Source organism: Dermacentor variabilis, chromosome 4, assembly GCF_050947875.1.
Source record: "Dermacentor variabilis isolate Ectoservices chromosome 4, ASM5094787v1, whole genome shotgun sequence".
Classification (NCBI taxonomy): Eukaryota; Metazoa; Arthropoda; class Arachnida; order Ixodida; family Ixodidae; genus Dermacentor; species Dermacentor variabilis.
In genome coordinates, this window is record NC_134571.1 from 230,632,087 (window position 1) to 230,654,724 (window position 22,638).

A 22,638-nucleotide genomic window follows, 5' to 3' on the forward strand; every position below is an offset into this window, starting at 1 on the left:
GAAGCTCGGGCAAAGAGTGACGACAGCTGCGACAGAAGTAGGGTTCCGCGCCAGGAGCATTTGAAATGCGTCGTCCTCGATGCCCTTGAGGATGTGCTTCACCTTGTCCTCTTCAGTCATGGTGGAATCGACGCGGGCGCAAACATCGACATCCTCTATGTAACTAGTACAAGTCTCGCCGGGCTGTTCAGCGCGCTGGCGGAGGCGCTGTTCAGCACGGAGTTCTCGCAAGGCTGGCCGACCGAAGACTTCCGCGAATGCAGTTTTGAAAGCGGACCAGGTTTGCAGTTCCCGTTCATGATTGTGGAACCAGAGGTTCGCAACGTCAGCAAGATAGAAGATGACGCTACGGAGCTTCGTCGGGTCATCCCACTTGTTGTTTTCACTGACGCGCTCGTAGGTAGAGAGCCAATCTTCTACGTCCCAGTCTCACCTGATCCGCTAAAAACAGGAGGGTCCCGCTGCCGTTGCACGGCGCCGCACATGACAGGAGCAGCAGATGCGCTAAGCGGATTGTTGGGAGTGTCGTTCATAGTAGCGGCTGGAGCAGATGTTAAAGTTCAGCTGCGAAGTTCCAGGCTGAGGTCGGGAAGTGCAGCACCTTTCACCAAATGTAATAAGATGATTTATTATAAGGCACTAGGCAAAGTCTAGTCGCACTGGGAGTAGACGAATGCTGATCGCGCGCACAGCCGACACAAGAGCGCCTTCTTCGTCTTCCTCTTCACCACATATGTAACATTGGAAATAAGCTAATGGGCAAATAATTTTTTAATTCTGTAATGTCTCCCTTTTTGTGGATTAGTATAATGTTGGCATTCTTCCAGTTCTGGGACCCTTGAAGTTAATAGATATTTCGTATAAAAGGCCTCTAGTTTTTCAAGCATTACGTCTCCTCCATCTTTGAATAAATCGACTGGTAGTCCATCTTTTCCTGCCACTTTTCCCCCATTTCATGTCTTGCAAGGCCCTTCTAACTTCATCGCTAGCTATAGAAGGAGCCTCTCTAATCTGTTCATTACTACTTCGAATAGTATTGTGGCGGCTTTGAGTACTGTACAGGTCACTATAGAATTCTTCTGCTGCTTTTATTTCATCTTCGAGATTGCTGATGATATTACCCGGCTTATCTTTCAGTGCATACATCTTGGTTTGCGCGATGCCAAGCTTCCATCTCATTGGTTTCAGGCTACGTCCAATTTTTACTGCTGCCTCAGTCTTTCTCATATTATAATTATGAATATCCCTTATTTTCTCCTTGTTGATTAGTTTTGACAGTTCCGTGAATTCTATCTGATCTCTTGAGTTGGACACTCTAATACTTTATTAGGTCTCTTGTTACTTGAGAGAGCTTACCTACTGGTTGCCTTGGTGCCTTACCTCTCGCTTCAATATCTGCTTCTGAAGCCAGCCTAGTTACGGTTTCATTCGTTGCCTCTATGTCATCTTCATATCTGTTCTAAGGCTGCATATTTGTTTGCATGTGCCAACCTGAATTGGTTTGCTTTTACCCTTACAGCGTGTGTCTAGGTTGGCCTGTTTTTTCTTGACCAATTTTACTCTTTCTCTCTTCAAATTGAGGTGAATTCTAGTCCTCACTAACCTATGATCACTGCACTTTACCCTACCTAACACTTCTACATCCTGCACTATGCTGGGATCAGCAGAAATTATGAAATCAATTTCATTTCTTGTTTCACCATTAGGGCTTTTCCAAGCCCACTTTTTGTTCTAACGCATCCTGAAGAAGGTGTTCATTATTCACAGTTTATTCCTTTCCACAAATTCTACCAACATCGCTCCTTGAGTGTTCCTATAATCGATGCCATAGTTGCCGATATGCTTGTTCACCAGCCGGCATTTTCCTCACTTTTGAATTGAAGTCGCCCATGACTACAGTATGCAGTCGAACCCGACTATATAGAACCCGTTTGCTTTGAATTATACTGTATATCGAACAATTTCTGAACATTGTATAGTTACAATGAGTCATCATCATCAGCCTGGCTATGTCCACTGCAAGGCAAAGGCCTGTCACATACTTCTGTACATACCTTGGCCATGTGCTAATTGTGGCCATGTTGTCCCTGCAAACTTCTTAATCTCATCCACCCACCTAACTTTCTGCCACCCCCTGCTACGCTTCCCTTCTCTTGGAATCCAGTCCGTAACCCATAATGACCATCGGTTATCTTAGTTCCTCACTACATGCCCTGCCCATGCCCCCCCCCCCTTCTTTTTCTTGATTTCAACTAAGATGTCATTAACTCGCATTTGTTCCCTCAACCAATCTGCTCTTTTCTTATCCCTTAACGCTACACCCATCATTCTTCTTTCCATAGCTTGTTGCATCATCCTTAATTTAAGTAGAGCCTCCAGGTTTCTGCCCCGTAGCTGAGTACTGGTAAGACACAGGGGTTATATACTTTTATCTTAAGGGATAATGGCAACCTGCTGTTCATGATCTGAGAATGCCTGCCAAACACACCCCCAGCCCATTCTTATTCTTCTGATTATTTCACCTTCATGATCCGGATACGCGGTCACTACCTAACCTAAGTAGATGTATTGCCTTACCACTTCCAGTGCCTCACTACCTATCGTAAACTGCTGTTCTCTTCCGAGACTGTAAAACATTACTTTAGTTTTCTGCACATTAATTTCAGGCCCACCCTTCTGCTTTGCCTGCCCAGGTCAGTGAGCGTGCTTTCCAATTGGTCCCCTGGATTACTAAGCAAGGCAATATCATCAGCAAATCATAAGTTACTAAGGTATACTCCATTAACTCTTATCTCCAATTCTTCCCAATCCAGGTCTCTGAATATCTCCTCTAAACACGCTGTGAATGGCATTGGAGAGATCGTATCTCGCTGCCTGACAGCCATATTTCGCACATTTCTCTATCACCTGATTGATAGTGTGAATATGGTTTATTGTTGAGTAGCCGTTACGAAATCTTGCCTGGCGCTTTGGTTGTAGGATTTCGTAAAGGCTACTCAACAATAAGTATATATAACAAAAATTACACTTACATCCAACAAAAATAGCAGCGACTCCCGATATATCGAACAAAAAGCGGTGCAAGCATGTCCTCAGAACTTGGCTTTCCTTTGTAGCGGCGGGGAAACCTGGTGGGGCGGCTCCATCTCCCTACCGTGACCGTGCCGCATCGGGCGAGCCATTGACACGCCCCTGCAAAAAATTATCCTGGCCTGCCCGCAGTGCTTGCTCAGACAGTCAATCAGAGGCTCTTGTGTCCTCGTCGTGCAAGATGGCCCAAGTACGAGTTGTCTCGCTGCTTTTCTGGTTCATTGTGTTTGTGCTTTGTGGGCCTTCTCCTGCAGTGTTGCTGTGATGAAGCAGCATAATTTGCTTTTCACCTTGAAGCTCGAAATCATAAATCGGGTCGAATGTGGTGAGAAGTCGGATGACCCCGCAGTGTGAAAAATTCTGAGGAGCACTCTCAGCACAATTTTGAAGAATAAGAGGGGGATTAGGGCTAAAGCAGCCAAACTCGCGACCTGCTTTGCATGGTGGCTGACGCGTACACACGGCCGTGTACAAGTGGTTCATCCGAAATTGCTTCAGACGTGCTGGCTTTTGCATTTCCAGTGATGACTGTAAATTCTGATGAGTGCGACTAAGCTCGTGACGGTGTTGCTGAAGTTTGGAGTCAGCTGTCAGGATTTACAGAAGCCGTTGACGAGTCAATCGTCAGAAAGTTTACGAGAGCAGATGATGGTGTCGCGACCATGGGAGAGCCCAAAAACGAAGACATTGCCAACATTGTGCCGAGCACAAGTGAAAATGGGCACAATAAGGAAAGCAATGACGGTCCTTTGCCCACATCCTCCGAGGTGATTGGTGCACTCTCACTAGTCTTGTGCTTCTGCGCGAATGTGGACAGTTGTGGCCTCAGCTGTTCCGACTCTTTAGACAATGTGGAGAAGTGTGTGCGTCGCAGACAGCGAAATTGCCCAAGCGGAAGAAAATACAGGACCATTTCGTGCGAAACTAAGCTAGTTTCATCAATAAGGTGATATTATAAATGGTATGTGCTTTTATGACATCCAATTCTTTAGCTGGCTTACATTGAATTATGTCCTATATCGAACTGATATGCGTTTTTTTTTGCGAGTTTGATATAGCCGGGTTTGACTGCACTGAGTTTGCACTTTTCACCATCGCTAACTAAACATCTTCATAAAACTTCTATTTCTTCATCTGTGACTGGAGGTGGAAGCGTAAGTTTTTACTACCTTTATTCTATACCTCCTATTCAGCTTTATTAAGACTACTGCTACCCTCTAATTGATGCTGTAGAATTCGTCAATGTTGCCTGCTACGTCCTTATGGATTAGGAATTCTACTCCAAACTGCTTATCTGGTATTCCTCTATAGCAGAAGACGTGGCTATTTGTCAGCAGTGTATAAGCCTCACCAGTTCTAACCTCACTAAGGCCAATGATATCCCAAACAATGCCTGATAGTTCCTCCAAGAGTCCTGCTACGCTAGCGTCAGTCGAGAGAGTTTGAGTGTTAGACACTGCAAGGGTCAGTTTCCATTGGCAGCCTGTCTGGGTCCAGAGATTCTTAGCACCCTCTGCTGCGTTACAGGTCTGGCCGCTGCCTTAGTCACTTGTTCCGCAACTTGTGGGGACTGAGGGCCATCGGGTAATTGAACGAGTCATTGGGAGGGAGTGGCCGAATGCTGCACCAGGGAGGCCAGTTCCTGTTCTGGTGAGGGAGTGTCTTGTTGAAGCTTAGTGGGTCTTCCTAATTTGGTTATTTTCTGAGAAAGCATGCTGCTATCTTGGACTTTGATTATTCATAAAGTGGGAATCCAGAAATGTTATCTTTGTTATTGTGTTGTTTGTGTGGGTTTTACTTTGCTTCATGTTCACGCCTCACTGCCATCAAAGCGCATGTACTTCTCAAGGGACCCTACAAAAGGTGGGTCTTTGAGCAACAAAGCAGTAGCTGCAGTCCCACGCCTGTGCATGTATTTTCTATGTGTGCGCGCATGTGTCAGATGTAAGTGCGCTGCTTGAAATCGTGGCTCACCAACTATCCTATCAATATCTTTCAATAAAATTATCGCAAAATTCAGCACAACATCAGACACACTTTCTTAGATATAGGTAGAAATAAACGCTAAATGCCATGCTTGCTCTTGCACAGTCAGCAATATGTTTGATTTGTTTCGAATATTCATATTCAATAAAATATTCAGAAATCTTGAAATACATAGTTTTTAAATCGAATGCGAATATTAAAAATATAATATTCGATAGTATTCGAAATTTTCAAATATTTGCACATCCCTATAAAGCACTTCTACAGATAGAAAGCTTATACAGTTAAGGGGAAAGAGGTGTTTAGAAACTTCTTTTTTTTTTCTTGACTAAATTTATTAAACATTTTCACCCAGACAATTTTTCATGCTGATTTCAAAAATATAATTGCATTTAAATTGACTGGGTGGTTCCAGATATAATTAAAATTAATGACATATTGTTTATTGGAATTGTAAGGAGCGTATGAGCCAGAATGTTCATTAAAGACGTATGGCTAGATACTACAAAGTGTAATCAACACAACTACAGGACTACTTTTCTTATATTGCAGGTATTACCAATTTTACAGCAATGGGAAGACTGATCTCCAGACATGGCAATCATGTGGTCCAATTAGAAGCCACATTTCAAAACTTAAAAAAGCGAAATTAACAAACCTGCTCCTAGCTTTGTGTAGTACACACATGTATCTACATGCCACTATTAAAATTATGGTTCTATGTGCGCTGAAGACCGAGCTAGCACTTCGGCAAGTCTAAAAAACACCAAAAATGACTTTCTGAGAAAAGTTGAAAAAACAAAATGAGCTTATTTTTATAACAGAACATCATAAAATATTTGAATATATACAAGTGCTCTTGCATTAGTAGTCTCCAGGAATGTAGTCTGTCTGGCTAGTGTCATTACAGTGATGCCTTCCGAGCACCCGCTGCAAGTTTCCAGCAGACGTAACCAACATCTCGTTTGTTCCAGCAGCAGTGTCGTCAACACGATCTAGTAGTTTCGATTTTCAGTCAGTAGCAGGAGTTGACACTAATGCTTGAACTTTTCCTTGAGCTTCACTGTCAACACATCAAAAATATTCCGGCTGCAGAATAGTAGCGTCATGCCAAAACGTTGATGAAACGCGGCCGTTGTCAGAAACACTTTGGGGCACTAGGCCTGACACGCCATCGGTATCTCTGGCGTCGCTCGACTGCGGGAGCAGGGGGGCTAAATATAGTCCGACGTAGCGTGAGCATGCACACACATTATGTCGCGTTGGCGAAACCAACAGCGTCTATCGCTAGAGCGATGGTTCGACACACTGGTGTAGCCAGCGTAACAGGACACGGCCAACGGACTCCAACGTACCCCGAGTCGAGCGACACTTCCCTGTGAGTCGCTAACGTCGGACTAAAAATGCGCCTTTATCGATGTCATCGGGAAGCAGTGCAGCGGGGCGTCGTTTCTTGACATTCTACGCAGACTTCCTCTTCTTTTTTCTAAATTTGAACTTCGTAGCGGACTTCGGAGTCAAGGTCGGCATCGCTGTCAGCGTGGGAAACCTCGTTCGCATGCACGGCGTGTGCACTGCGGCCGCGGAGCAATGCAGACGACGCCAGTGTAGCCAATGGCATGGCTAGTTGAGGGTCACGTGCCTTTGTCGACCAATTACAGCACGCATTGGGTCTTCTCTTTGAGGCGAAATTTCTTCACTGCCAATGTGCGGACGGAGCCGGCGGTGGAGGGAAAATGAAGACGAGAGACTGCTCTTTCAAATGATATATGGGTCGGCGCGACCGAATGACTGCGGGGGCCGTCACGCGCCATGGGAAAAGCGCTTCTTGACGGAAACTTTGGCTTATATTTAGCCTACACTGGTGCCAAAAATCTATTTTGCAGCTATAATATTGATTTAGAATGCACACAATTTGGCGAAGTGGTAGAATAACAGTTGGAAATTCCAAAAATACCGTTTTCAAAATATAAATTTTCTTTGCGATGTTTTGGTCTCTAAATCCCGTGTCTATCCTTAAACCTCGATATAATGAAGCACTGTATTTACTCGCATAATGATTGCACTTCATTGTCAAAAAAATTGACACAAATTCGGGGGTGCCATCATTACGCGGGTTAAATTTCCCACGAAAAGAAACATTTTCTTTTTTTATCCCGCATTTGCTGCGGGATGACAAGCAGGCGGCAGCCACTGCCAATGCGGGACACCAAAACAAAAATGGCAGCCGGCGGAGCAAGCCGAACGCAATTATTTTTCTTCTCGTGAGTACATTACATGCATTGACACAGTTTCTTCCATATCAGTAATGAATAACATCATTAATATCGCAAGTTTGCGATAATAATGTAGCCAAGTCCACTTTGAGGGAACAGAAACAGAAATGGGCGCGCTTAGCTGCCAGTGACATAGAAAGACATGGCGGGCATGCTGCGGCATTTGTTTTCACTGCTATCCTAATACGGCTAGTTTCCGCTAAAGATGGGCGAATATCTTAGAAGTGTCGGTGTATGAATAGGGTACACTTCTAACGTATCACTGTATACGTGGCCACTATCGTTGCCGCTCGCGATTTGTTGCGTGCCCACGAGTGCAGACGAGAAGAAACGAAAGGCGCCCTTGTTGTTGTTGACCAAAACCATTATGAAGCCTACAAATAATACGCCGAGGCAAGTTTGGTTGTAGCTTTTTTTTTTCACGGAAGTGCGGAAAGTGATGAAAGGATTGAAATGGGACATCTGCTGAAGAATATTGCGTGCATGCAGACCGCTTGGTATGTCTTCAAGAATCGTTTGCGTAGCATTCGACAGATGGTAAGCGAGATCATCATTAGCTAGACTGGGCACACGACATATCGCTGCGACAAGTTCAGAGTGCGATCATTACACGGGAAAGAAAAAAAAATGAAATTTTGGTGATAAAATTCATGGGTGCGATCATTACACGAGTGCGATCATTATGTGAGTAAATATGGTAGGTAAAATCGGCACTTTGCTTTGTTCTAACGAAATTTCGTTGTATTGAAATTCTACCTTTTATACAAATAAGTACAGTTGCCTATCGATTTAACGCACATGGATTGGGGCTGCAGAATTTTCCGAATTATCGGGCAATTGAAAAAAGCAAATCTGGATGACAAAACAATTCATTTTGATGAATTTGGGAGTTGGAGATAAATGATTCGATTTCATGGCACGGCAACCATATCTTCACATTGGCGGAACGAATTAAGCAAAGCCAGTCACACGTGCACTTCGCCTTTGCAAGTGATAGTGTCGTTCCTGTATGGGCGACGCTAGCAGGAAGAGCACTGGCAGCAGGCAGCAAAGGCTTCGACTGCCTCTCACTCCAACAGGTCACCGAAACTCGTGATCATGCAACTTTCAATGCTGAACGCACAATAACACAGCTTACATGGTGGCAAGCCGTCTCGGCATGGCCAATCTTCGCACATGCGGCAGATTACCTCTAAAGCGGGCTGCACAGCTGCGTATGCGCTCAGCCATGTTTACAGCTCTGCGCAGCCACGGCTGAGAAGAGCGCCACCAAAAATCGAGATGCACGCCAACTTACTCCCCCCTCTCCCCCCCCCCCCCCCGTTCGCCCGCTCGTGTACGCTTGATCACTTTGCTGCGAGTTCGCTCCCCTCCCCCTCATTCTCTTTGCTCGTGCAGGAAGGCAGCACTCGTGAAGCCACCATCTTTGTTGTTTTACCCTCGTACACTTTCACTCGCACCTGAAGCACATAGTGCGGGGGACACAACAGGACCTTACTGCACTTGTACTTTTTATACGGAACATGATGCAGCTCCACTTTGGTGGTGTCACTGATCTCGGGGCCGTGCGGATGTTGGGAGAGATGGAGTCGGGAGATGCAAGCGAGCACAGCAAACAGATTTTAATTTACCCAAACTCAAAATAGGAAAGTCAAAACTTGAAAAGGAAAAGTCAAAAGTCAATTGGCAAAAAATAAAACTCCATACTTGCATAGCCAAAACAATGTCCCTATCCTCGCCTACGTGCGTCCTTAGCGCGTTTCGCACGAAAGTCCGGCAACCCTGGCCTATGGCTGCACGCAAACAAAAAGGAATGCTCTTACAAAGTTCCGTTGTCGCACGTAACTCCAAGTCCGATGTGCGTTGGCTCTTGATCCCAGTCGGTGCTCCTGCCGACTTCGCAAGCTTTGTTGCCTTGGTATTGACTGACCAGCTCCTCCGTTTCAGATGTTGGCGTCCCAAACTATGTCGGTGATGTGGCACTCCGGCCTCCTTGGTTAGGCCTAACGCCGGGCTCCGCCACTACTAGTCTGAGTGCCGACGAGAAGCCCCAGGGACTACCGTTCGTGCTGGTCTGCCGAAAAAGGGGGATCCAATTCCTGGAGTGCCGGCAGTGCCGTGGGAGGCTGCAGCAGGTCCAGGGAGCCTCGCTCGAATGTCGCCGAGGTCAATGGCCACACCGTGGATAGCCAGCGTCACGGGCCAGTCCGAACCTCCACGGCTCCCGTCGCCAGTGTGAAACTGGCGCTCCAACCTTCTTGGCCCAGAACCACGTCGACAATCCCAGCTTTGTACCGCTTTTCTTCCGATAACACCTCGGGTCACGCGCCTCGAGGGCTCGTGCTGGTCGGACCGGTCGGCGCACATCGTCCTCTTCTTTTTGTGCACCATGCCTCTCACATATGACAGGCGGTCACTCTCGTCGTGCGGCGCACCACTTGAGAGGTTTGTTTGCAAGCAGCCACTTGTGATTTAATCAATTGGCCATCTGCGTCCGCAGAAGTTTCCGCTTATTGTTTCGGCATTGCTTTATTTATTTATTTACTTATAGTACCCTCACGGCTTACATGAAGCATTATAGAGGGAAGGGGCTAATGAAAGTTAGAGTGAGAAGATAAGCACATATTGAAAGAAATTTAATTTGGACGTGTTTAAAGCACTTGTATAAGCTTCTGGCAGCGGATGTGTATGCTAACCACCTATCAGTGTTTAATGATTTTTTGGCATAACGCAAAAGTCTGCATTTTTTGTTGGATAATCGTTTCAAATGGCTGTTCTACCAAGGGGCGTTAGAAGATTGATTAATTGCTCGAAGTGGAATGTATTTGCCAATGAGATGCATTATTGTAGTTTTGAAAGACAGCCAAAATTCTTCAACTGATAAGTCAACGTGTGTCACAAGGAAGCGGTCAAGGAAGGCCGATGGGTCAAAGTTGATAGTGTTAAAGTTAGCCTTTTTGTAGTCTGTGATATATTTAGTGTGCTTTTTGTAGAAGGGATCGAAGTAGTAAAGTGCAAAGTGTCATGGTCGCTTAGGTCAGGCACGTGGGTTACTGGTGAAGCATTATCAGGATGATTGGTTAGAATCAGGTCAAGCAAAGAATATGTAGATGTCACACGTGTTGGTTTGATAACTAGCTGTGGAAGGTTAAAATCTGAGCAAACGCTAAGGAAATCTGCACCCTCTGCAGATGCCGAGTTAGAAAAGGGACAGGAATGTGACCAGTCGATAGTAGGGAAATTAAAATCTCCTAAGAGAAACATGGGTTAACCACGGAATCAAGCATATTTCGTTTGAGGTGGCATGAATTTTTTCTGCAAAATCACAATCAGGATTAGGTGGATGATAACAGATACCTATGATTAGTTTTTTGAAACCAATAGATAGGTAGCACCAGAGTAATTCCAAATTATTAGTCACACTCAAAAGGAACGATTCTAAACTAGAGTTAATAGCAATTAAAACACCACCGCCTATCCTATCGGCACAGTCTAGACGGTATACAATAAATTTTTTGTTGCAGTGAAACAGCTAGCCTGTCTCGGTTTTGTCAGAGAGCCAGGTTTCCGTTAGTACAATATCAGCTCCAGTGTCGTTAAGTAGACTGTTCAAACTATCTCTTTTAGGAAAAACACTCCAAATGTTAGTAAAAATCACGGATGCTGTTGATGACGAGCTTCCAACACTCATGTGGGCCTACTTCTTTCCCGCATAGACACGTCCAGAAGGGGCTGCTCCTGGGGACGTGGTGACTGCATTGGTCGGTTGTCTGCCAGTATTCACTTCGATAACAGAATTTTCGTCAGTACTGAACCATGTAGCACTTTCCCTCCGAAAATAGTCTCTTTAAGCCCAATTTGAAGTTAGTGTTTAAGCCTCCGCCAAATTCCAGAAGTCTCTTCCGGACATGACGTGTTGCAGCGCAAAAGTCTTCGCTTACACTGATACCAGTCTCCTAAAAGCAAACCGTTTGGAAAACACCAGCTCTTCTGTCTCAAAAGTGGCAAACTTCACTAATAGAGGCCCATTTTTTCCACTGACAAATTTACCGATTCTATGTGCACGCTCTATGCTACCTAGTGGTAGACGTGCATCCAGTTTGTCTGAGGTGATGGAGATAACTGTTTTTTCGCACTGACACGCATTCTCAGACAGGCTATCGGATATCCCTAAGAATATGAGATTTCCTCGCTGTAATCTGTCTTCCACATCGTCGAGCCACCCGCGAAGCTATTGATTGCTATTGAAGACCAGGTACAATTTCGTACGGCCATAATCAACACCATCGCTTCGGGCTTCACACGTCTATGACTACATCACGTGCTGCCTTCTTTGTTTTCTTTGTTATGTAACCTTTTTTTTTTACCCCACTCCGCTCTGTAATACCTTGTGGTCTTGAGGGTATAATAAATGAAATGAAGCGTTGCGGTCTTTTGCTGTAAACATTTAACATTTTGACACGTGTCAATCATTTCTAGCTGAAAAGTCCCAAAGCCAACCATCTGACATTCCAGAGCTTGCGGTGATGCTGGCTGTGATAGACTGCTGTGAATGTTTAAGCTCTTCTATTGCCTGTGACATACATGACTGGTTTGTTTCAATGCGAATACAATGGGCGTTTGTTTCTTTTACAGTATTGAGCAATTCGGCCATCACCTTTTCTTCAGGACCAGGGTTTTGCTCTATGCTGCCACTCATCAACAAGAGTAAATTGCAAAAAGGATCAAACATTGCTTCTGGACATGGAAGCACTATTATAAAGTGGTCTTCAGACCTGAAGCATTTGGTAGGCAGCATAGAGTTTCCACTTATTGTCTCGGCATTCCTTTACGGTGGCAGTGAAATTGTATACAAACACACTTCGTTATACTGATGGTTCTAAATACGTGGTGTTCTATGCACTAGAGGTTATGAAAAGTTAAATACTTCGCTATATTGAAGTTTGTTATATCGAGGTTTAACTGTGTTTGCAAGAATGTCCTATATAGCCTTTTTGTTGAAAATGTATATTTCGAAATTTTGTTAGGTTCTGTTAGTGCAGAGCAGCATCAATGTTTTTACGGAGTTTTATAGTTTTTGTTACAAAGCTATTTATTAATGTTTTTCGAAGAATTGTTAATAAATGAAAATAATCAGTGAAAATAATATCATCAGAGAGCACATTACTTTTACAAGTTGCTACCATACATTCTCATAATCAAGCATTTACCACAGCAGTAAAAATTTTGTTTACTACACTACCCAAGAACTGTCTATTTTTTCACGAACAGGAAAGTGTTAAGTTGTACCCAACTTTAGTTTGTTATATCCATTGGCAGGACAATTTCACTTCGTAAAACGATGTTTCAAATACATGGATCCTTAGAGCTTTCAAAGGGAATTTCATTTACTTTGTTATTACCAGTTTTGTTATAACGAGGTTTGAGTGTAATCGCCATTGTCTTTAATATGTACCTGAAAATTCCTCTGTATCTGTCTAGTTCTGAGTAAATTTCTGGCTCCGCTTTATGGAACTTGCACATGCGCCATGCACACAAGGTGATAGTACTATGCAGCATATCGCCACGAGGCACGATAAAATAGTCTGCACCGAACCAGTTTGCAAACTGTTATGTTTTTCTCAGGACCAGAACTGACCTAGAATAAAATCAGTGTGTGTTGAACCCGAACCGAACTGGTATTTTCTTTTTTTTTTGCTTTTTTTTTTTTTTTTTTTTTTTTTTTTTTTTTTTTTGACAGCCTGGTTGGGAGAGGTGCGGCTGCCCTCTGCAGGTGAGTGAGGAATCAATCAATGGTAAAGCAAGAATACAGTGCATAAGAAATTGTGAAAGCCCACTGTACTAAGGAAAATTGAAAGGTGTGCAAATGCACCCCCACCGCATCTCTGGAAAGAATACAGGTATATGTGAAACACCAAAAGTAGGACAGCACTACACACGAAGGCCAACCTCGTGGATACCCGAGCCAAGGCTGGTGCATCAGTACGAAAGGCTGGAAGGACAGCAGCACCAAGTGGTGAGCACCTCTGCTGCCAGAGTGCCGCTTTGTGTGGTGTGCTGCAGAAACAACCCAAAAGGAAAAGGCCACACTCACGCTGGCAGGTGCGGTTGTTGGGCCCGAGAGGGTGGTGGGTGGGGCAGGCGCACTGGTAGCCCCGGAGGCCTGGCACGCCCAAGCACAGGTGGGAGCAGCCCCCATTGTACACCGCACACTGGTTCCAGCCTGGGTAAGAGCAGCACACTGTGTCTAGCCTCACACAGTAACATCTATGCGCATTTCCTCACGCCAATCATCCCCATCGCAGGGTCCACAATCACCGTGATCAACAGCAACAATCATGGTGCCAGCGCAAGTCAAAACAAGAAAACCAAACAAGAAGCCGGCAGCACGTTGGTGCTCACGCACTTGTTGCCACGGAAACTGCGTGAGCACAAATGCACGACTCTGTTCCACCACCAACAAGGCAAGCCCAGGACCTGCTCACCCGCCCTCACTCGCTGGCTGTCGGTGTCTTTATTCGGAGGGCTCATTCACTCTGAGCGAGCGAACAGCCCTCGCTGTTCCTCGGTGCTGCACCCGCACGGCGATGTGAAAGTAGTGCGCAATGGAAATACAACTCCACACTGCCTTCCGGCAAGCCTCCCAGTGTGCTCAAAGTCACCCAAACCAAGACCCTATTGGCTCCCACCCTCCCGAGCTTACGCAAAGGAGCCAATTGTGACCGAAAAATTGGACCCCGATCTGGCTCGATCGTGCACTACGTGACAGCCATATTAGACTTCCACAGAGTTTTGCCAGTTCAGCTCTACTTTTTTTTTAGCTTTTACGGAGTCCTTGCTTTCTTTTTTTTTTAATTACCACTTATAATAAATTTTTTTGACATCACAATCACTTCATTATAACAAGGGTTTACTATATGTTTGGCAGCTTTTCTTTTTTGTAGCAGTGCAGATACAGTGATGGTTGGTTATAATGATCAAATTTTTAGTTCTTTATGATATCATTATAAGTTGACTACTCTGTAGTGTGGAATAATTTTAAAAGGAATAGTTCGAATAGCTGTGGGGAGGGGGATGGGTGCCACTCACATGAAACGATTAAAAAATTTATATTTGAAGTGCTGTTATTAAGCTATTTTCATGCAAAAATACAAGTTTTCCATTTATTACAATGCTAGCAGTACAAAAATTTATGCAGACTTTTGCCAAGTATTCTGCTGCCTGAACAAGTTCATGGACTTTTTCGTTCAGTCTACTTGAAATTTCATGGTAGCCATGGCTATACAGACGTCTGCCCATTGTGCAGCCAGATGTGGACCTTGCTTCATCACAGTGCAAGTGTTGCATGCAAAACTTTGACTGCACAGTGCCAGCAGTTTAGCTGTGCAAATTCAGGCGGATGCTTTTTGCTCACACACAAGCTTAACCTGTTACATCCACTAAACATACAGTTCAACTTTGTAGGCGCAGCCGCTGTAGCTTTGCCCGGCTGCCCACCTGCCAGAATGTCACTTCAACAGCTCTCAGTCCGGCCCATGTAGATTATCTCAGGCCTGATCACCAATTTTCACTATGGTTTGCTGCCGGCCGCCCTGTTGGCCATAGGCAAATTTTCATCACAGCCGTACTGCCATGGTTGTTGTAAACAATTTTCAATGAAACAAACTTCAGCAGTGAGTTTTGCGAATTTTTTATGCACTTAAATCTCGATATAATGAAGTAGGTAAAATCGGCACTTTGCTTTGTTCTATCAATTTCGTTGTACTGAAATTCGACCTTTTATGCAAAAAGTACAGTTGCCTATCAATTTCTAGTACATGGATTGGGGTTGCTGAATTTTCATAATTACCGGGCAATTGAAAAAAGCAAATCTGAATGAGAAAACAATTCATTTTGATGAATTTGGGAGTCAGAGACGAATTATTCGATTTTAGGGCACAGCAACGATATCTTCACATTGGCGGAACGAATTAAGCAATGCCAGGCACGCGTGCACTCCGCCTCTGCAAGTGATAGCGTCGTCCCAGTGTGGGCGATGCTATCAGGAAGAGCACTGGCAGCGGGCAGCAAAGGCTTCGTCTGCCTCTCACTCCAACAGGTCACCAAAACTCGCGATTATGCAACTTTCAATGCTGAACACACAATAATACAGCTTACATGGTGGCAAGCCGTCTCGGCACTCTTGGCACACGCAGCAGATTACCTCTGAAGCAGGGTGCACAGCTGCGTACGCGCTCAGCCGCACTTACAGCCATGCGCAGCAATGCACGGCAACTTACCCCCTCCTGCTCCCTCCGCGCGCACTTGATCGCTATACAGCAAGCTCACTCCCGTTTCCCTCTTTCCCTTTGCTTGCGCGGGAAGGTGGCAATCATGAAGCCACCATCTTTCTTGTCTCATACTTGCACACTTTCACTCGCACCTAAATGCCTAAAACACAAAGTGCGCAGGGCGCCATAGAATCTTGTCACACTTGGAGTTAACACGGAACATGATGCGGCTCCACTTTGGCGGTCGCTCTTGTCGTGCCACACGCAATCTGAGAAGTGCATTTGCAAGCAGCCGCTTGCAATTCAATCATTTGACCATATGCATCCACGAAAGTTTCCACGGAAATCACAGCATTCCTTTGCGGTGGAAGCAAAATTTCGTTATACTGAAATCAGATACAAACACACTTCATTATATTGAGGTTTTAAATATCTGGTGTTCTATGGAGAAGAGGTTATGAAATGTTAAATACTTCGTTACATTGAGAATTTCGTTATATTGAAGTTCGTTATACCAACGTTTAACTGTATTGGCGCTTAACTTTAATAGCCGACTTGTTGTAGGCTTCTGCAGTTTAACACCTCACGCAATCTGCCTCCCTGCAGTCTCCTCCCAAGACTCACGGCCACTCAGGCCTGACAGTTGGGCCACGCTTCCCACACTCGCTTGGTTCCATCCCGCAACTGTAAATGGATAGCAAAGTGTAAACTGCCTCCTTTGGGGTACAGCAGGTGTATTTGAAGCACTCCGGTTCTTTTAAACAATCTGCCTGTAAGGATGTACACCTTGAATGGCTGCAAAGTTGTGAAGAAATAACTTTTGTGAATTTTATTGCATATAAACCTGTTCATCAATTTTTTTTGTCTGTATTCTCCAGCTGCCGGGAATTGCTGCCCCTCAAGCCCTCACTTGGCCCACTTTGGTATGGTGCTATTGTATTCTAATAAGATCTGCCATATTTGCCCCAATTTAACGAGCACCATTTTTAGAGAAAATAAGTCTGAAAATTCCCTGTGCGTTACAATCGGATATGCAGCCAAAACCGTGTTCGCGGTGTTTGCAAAAGCGTCGCGTCAGAGTTGTGAGATGCAGCATCACCACTATCACAAAATGGCAACAGAGAATGCAAGGTCAATTCACATGATCGCAAAGGCTGAAATTTGGTTTGGAACCAATGAGCAGCGACAACACCTATGGTCGCAAAATTTAAGCACAACTACATCTCACAGGGTAAAACACCAGTTGACGAAAATTCTGCATCCATTATGTTAGGAACATTTGAAAAAGCACAGACAATGTCATTAGAATAGAAAAATTTAGAGTCCCATTCTCTTTCCTCCCACCCACAAATAATTATGAGTACGAAACCGTGCAGGATTTCTGCAGTTTGCACGTAAAGATGCATGTTCAGATATGCCGCAATAGTATTACCATGTTTAATACTGTACTGTTGTCAAAACTCTCTTATGCATAGCCATAAAAAGTTGTCGGAAGATATATCAAGCTAACCTTATAAAATTTGTCCAGTAATTCTTTTACCTGCGTTTTCCATTAAATATTTTTTCTTATTTTTATTTTTTACGTACAGTCGCCGACCGATCTTGCGGATGTTGCAGAGACCGAAAAATAGCTGACAAATCAAACAATCCAAGAAATTCGGTCAGTCAAAAACAAAAAGGATTATTAGACTTCGAGCATCTTAAATAAGATGTCTAATAATGCGCTGCCTCCTACTACGCTAGGAGGCAATCAGATTTGCTTGGATTTGCGCTAGAGTGACGTCGTCTCCATATACAGTCACCATGAGCGTCACCGTGTTGCAGATCTTTGCGAACGGAGATGGCCACAGAGATCAAAGAAATGAGCCACGTTTCTTGGCTCTCACAAAGGCACTAGGGCACATAAACACCAAGCTGCACAAACACGCACAGAGATGTGACGACGCCTCCCGAGACACACTTGCTCTGTGGACACACCGTGTGCCGAATGGTGACCAAAACTTAAAAAACAGAATAGAAGATTCAGCATGAAGTGATTATGCCGATAGTGCCGAATGGAAAAGAAAGGAAAAAAAAACGAAAAAAAAAAACGATGGACACCTCCTGGAATGTTTTGTCAGCCAAAGAAGGGCGGGCATGGCCTCCGGTACCGGAGGATAGCTTGTGCTCCTTATTGATAGCTTCACTAAGACATCTATTTGGGCCTGCTCGTAAGCCATAACTACGTACAGGGTTGCACGTAAAAAGGGCACGGACACGTGCGTGTCCCATCATTCTTTCTCACGTCTGTGTCCTTTATGTGCAGCCTTGTACATACCTATTAATGGTGTGCACCTCCTAATCGTGGAGGCTATAAAGCCAGCCATTGGAAGCCAAGCCAACGAAATATCCAATGTGGTCGCCTTGAAGATCAGGTAGTGTGACACGGAACAGGCGATTTAGTCGGGAAAATAAATCTTTAGGGAGTAAATTCACCCAAGAAATCAGTTACACAAATGCATTAGCCATGAGAACCCTGACAGTGCATTTATTGAGTCTGGAATATTCGTCAAGTACAAATTTTTGGAGTAAAAAATCTGTCGGCGACTGTATATGTGTAGCGGGACACAGACGAGGAACTCAGAATGGATAACATGAGCATCGAGTTCTCAGTCAGTGCTCATGTCATCCATTTCTTGTCCCTCGTCTGTGTCGTACGGCAAACATAGTGGAATCTCATTAAACCCTACCTGACGGGGACGCGAAGTATGGGCTAAGTGGAGCTATGGCTTACCAGAGAGTAACAAATATAGACTTAACTTACCTGCGAGTTGAAATGTGTTTTACAAGAAAACCAAGAAACTTTTGTGTAAATAGGCTGCAACCTTGCCAATAATGAGATGTGGCAGCTTTCCTGCCAATGCCACGTTGGCTGCAAATGCGAACCTTCTTGCGAACTAATTTGCGTATGTTGTAGCGAAAAGGGGTGCGGCTGTCAACCTCTGCTGCACTCAAGAAAAAAGCATGATACTGTGGGGTTCTCACCCGTGCTCTTGAGACGAAGGAACGACAACAGAGTAGTGCAAACAATCACAAGGGCAGTTATTGCACCTTTCATAGACTAATGCCTACTAGCCGAGTTGCTATCCACAAAACATGCCTGACGTGTACTTGTCTTTATCGGGCGACACGTGTCACTGCTTAACAAATGTTATCGCACAGCGCAGGACGAGCTTGCATGTGTGGGAAGTTTCTGGAATGTTATGGACGCTTCCATCCGCTGTCTGTGACCGAACCTTGTGTAATCTGATCGCATGTGTGCGCGACGCGAATGATGTAGAACTTTGTGGAAGGCACGCAGGTCCCAGTGATTACTCTGGAACATTCGACGACGCTTGTATAAAAGCAGACGCGCTTGACCCGCAAATCAGATTTTCGATGATCACCGACTGTGTTCGCCGCTGTCGCCGTTCTTTGAGTGTAGCCTGTTTTTGAGGGTGCAAGTTCACCCAATAAAACGCTAGCTTCATCACTACCACGTGACATCTGGTGGAGGTGCTTTTTGTTCATGTACCGGACGCCCCCGACAAGCCGTGATCCAAGCCTAGATCATAATTCCAAAGATGACAGCAAAGCAAATTCAAGCTCTGACAGCGACTCTGTTTTGAGTCTGCTGGGGATGTCCGCAGCTGTTCACTGGCGAGTTTTCTTTACGGCATTGAGCGGTGTGCGCTTACCAGCCAGTCTTTTGGCGCGACCTGAGAGCTTGTGGGATTGCCCGCACATCCAGATATCTCCAGAGCGGCCGCGCGGTTCGGTTATCACGCGATAATCACGTGCTCGCTTGCGGAGGGTAGCGAGAAGAGGACATGTTCGCTGCTCCCGCTGCTCTTCATACCTGGCCGCGACGCCGCAACCAGGATACCCCGTTCCCTCCTTTCCCTTTCTTGGAACCGGGGAGACTCCCTCTCCACCGCTCCGGGAGAAGTGCTATTCCCCCAATGCGTTTTTGTCTTTCGGGTGAGCAGCTTGCAACTGGCCGCATGTCAATTCAGTCGCTGAGACAGCCGTACGTCATCCCCTGCAGTGCTCGGGCTTCGTGAGCGACTGACCGCCCCATGGCCCGAATGCGGATCCACGCTAAATGAGCTGAACCATTAATTAGCCTCTTGTGTGGTTTCCACATTGTGTGGTTTTTCGCCTCAGTTGTGTGGAACACTCTGCCGCTGTGGTTTTGTTTTGTGTTTGCTGTTGCTCCTTTGTTGGTACATGTAACTATAAGGTGAATAAACGCCTTAAGTCAAGGACTCACCTTGTCCCCCTGGCCTGAACCTGCCGTGGTCGCAACTCACTGCAAACTAGCACTTTCGCTGCTGCGAAACTGCTAGCGAGCAACTGCCACTCTGGCGGCACGGTACAATCTAGAGAAAAGCCAGGTGCGCATGCACAAGCTTGAGTAATACCCCCATAAGCTCTACTGATTATCTTCAGGGTGCATACTTCATTTGGTCATGACTAGTTGCCATTGGCAGCAAAGAAACTTCCGCTCACACCAAGAAGGTCACCCGAAGCACATCTCGGCCAAGCACTACGGATAAGCGCAAGACAGTTTACAATGGCGTAGGATTTCATTCTACTCTTCCTTCTCTGCATAGGTGATAAAACCAATCTGCAAAAATGCAAACAGATAAGCTTGGATGCATAGTCTTATGGTCGCCCAGCTACACTGAGAGCGATCGGTCCTGGAAGAAGTGCACAACTTAGACAAACTGGTGAAGTATGTTCCTTGGACTTCTCGTTGAACCATCCTCAGAAGGTGTCATAAAGGCGGAACTGCAAAATGTGTCATGAAAACTGCAAAGTTGAACAAAAACCATATGTTTTGCAGAAAAAGTGCGGAGTGCACCTATGCTTCACAAAATCCAGGAACTGCTTCACCGCATGGCATGAGCGATGAACTGGTCTTGGTTTCCTTTTTGCATCCAAAGAATGGCAGTGTACTGAGCATTGATTTTTTTCAGGCACTATTCCTGGGTTATTTATCTTTGAAATGTATATTCTGAACTTCCTCTAATATTAATGTTTTTGTAGATATAATGTTTTCGTATTGTTGTTTCTATCAACTGGCAGCAAAAATGGCACTTTCTAGAGTTTTTATGTTTTACCTAATAAATTCTTTTTGTTTGGCAGCGTATGTTTTTGAAAGGAGCATTTCATTATGTGCAATAGGCTATTCTGCAAAGTGTGCTGGAATATTATTTGTAGTCGTAAATAATTTTTTCCGAGACCTAAAAAAAAAGACCATTTTCTCTCGATAACGAAAGAGTTAACGAGGTTCCACTTTAGACGTAAACATGCTAATCCACCAACTCACTAATACTTGCTGTGTTGATTCAATATGCTTTAGCTATGTATTCAGCACCAGAGAACTACAGGTGGCACGCATGCTGTGTTAGTAAATTATTTCAATGTAGCGGTAATTTTATCTTGACACCGAAATAACAGATGTGTGTTGGTGCTAAGAACACATGCATATGCTGCTTAGTTTAAAATCTGTGTGAGCCCTTTGCTCTGAATTCATGCAAAACTCTCTAGAGTGACTGGTGTAATGGCTGCCCATTATAGAATGAGAGCTATAAATACAGACGGTTAGTGATGAATTGCGACGCAATGTTGGGACAAAGTTTCTCACTTCATTTAAACACTTTATTTGTACGCTTCACTAGTACAGTCCAAACTCGCGATAACGAAATCCTGCGACTACGAAATTCTCGTGACAACGAAACATTTTCGTATTCCCAGTGAACGCCCATAGGATTCAACCTATTTCATACCTCTCAACCACGAAATGTCTCTGTACTGCAGTCCCGCATTAACGAAATTTGCCGAAACGTAACCCTGCATATTACTACCTGGCGCAAAACCAGCAGGCTTCAAAATGTGCTCAAGTGGGATTGCATTGCACTAAAATTACATAAAATACCACCACATTACACAGGAAGAGGCGCCGGAACCAACCAAGTGTCAGAAGCGATCGCGTGTGCTGGAAACACACCATGGCCGCTATCTTGTTTGTTGATCGCCTGTTTGAAGCGGCACACGTTGCTATTGACATGTGACGACGATTTTAGCACACGTAGTGCAGTGCGTAATGCAAGTCTCGGCGAGGAAAATGCAGCAATAACAAGGAAATCCGCTCCCCACCAATGCGGAATTGTTCGAGGTGCTTGAGATGATGATAGTTGCAGCATGGAGTACCACGCAAAGGCCACCGGGATTGAGCGATCATCCGGGAATACGCATCCCTTGCGTCAAGAACGCTATTTTGGTGCCACTCAACAGGCATTGCATGCGGATTCGGTGCTGGACGTAGATTTGCGCAAAAAGACCATAATCTCAACAGGCTGCCTTCGGGTATTGGGGGCGAGGAGTTACGGAGTCGCCATCCGTCGGAAGCGCCTCCCTTGCTTAGTATGAGGGATCACGCGGCGGTCCTCATAGGTTTTGTGTTTTGCTTCCGGCGCTCAATAAAACACCACGCGACAGCCCTCCTGTAGATTTATGTAGGTACTCTTAAAACGAAGGAAGTTTTTGACTGTCGATATAATCCTGAACAAACTGAAAGCACAGAATCGTTTACAGACGCCATCTCTTTACCAAATACGTACAGTGAACGCCACTACGCACGGTCGCCGTGATGCGAGTCTCCCGAACCGGCTTCTTGCGTGAAAGGTAGGCAAAGACTGAGAATAAGCTATGTGAAATATGTTCTTATAGTGGGCTGTCTGTATAACCAAATGGGGCATAGCAGAGTGAAGCTTCAATGCAGCGATCGCACGGGTTCGCAGCGACCGACTGCAAACCTGCATGCATGTCGTGCACAATGTTTTGCTTTCGCTGTGAGCGCGTTTTCGCACCGTGCCGCGAGCTTGAGGCCGCAGCATGTGAGCATTTGACAGCATATTAGCAACCATTGTTGCGTGGACGGTATGAGAACTGTTCAAAGATAATTTTGTTATAGAGACTTCGACGCCTAC

The 22,638-nt window shown here is 45.0% G+C and overlaps 1 protein-coding gene across 5 annotated transcripts in view; it reads right to left on the reverse strand.

Moving 5' to 3' along the window:
* arr (low-density lipoprotein receptor-related protein 6) overlaps positions 1-22,638 on the reverse strand; it is a 466,849-nt gene that overhangs the window by 98,223 nt on the left and 345,988 nt on the right. For all 5 annotated transcript variants that reach the window (XM_075691044.1, XM_075691043.1, XM_075691042.1 and 2 more), the window contains one exon: positions 13,447-13,575. In XM_075691044.1, the coding sequence (XP_075547159.1) occupies positions 13,447-13,575 (129 nt within the window). The remainder of the gene's footprint in view (positions 1-13,446; positions 13,576-22,638) is intronic.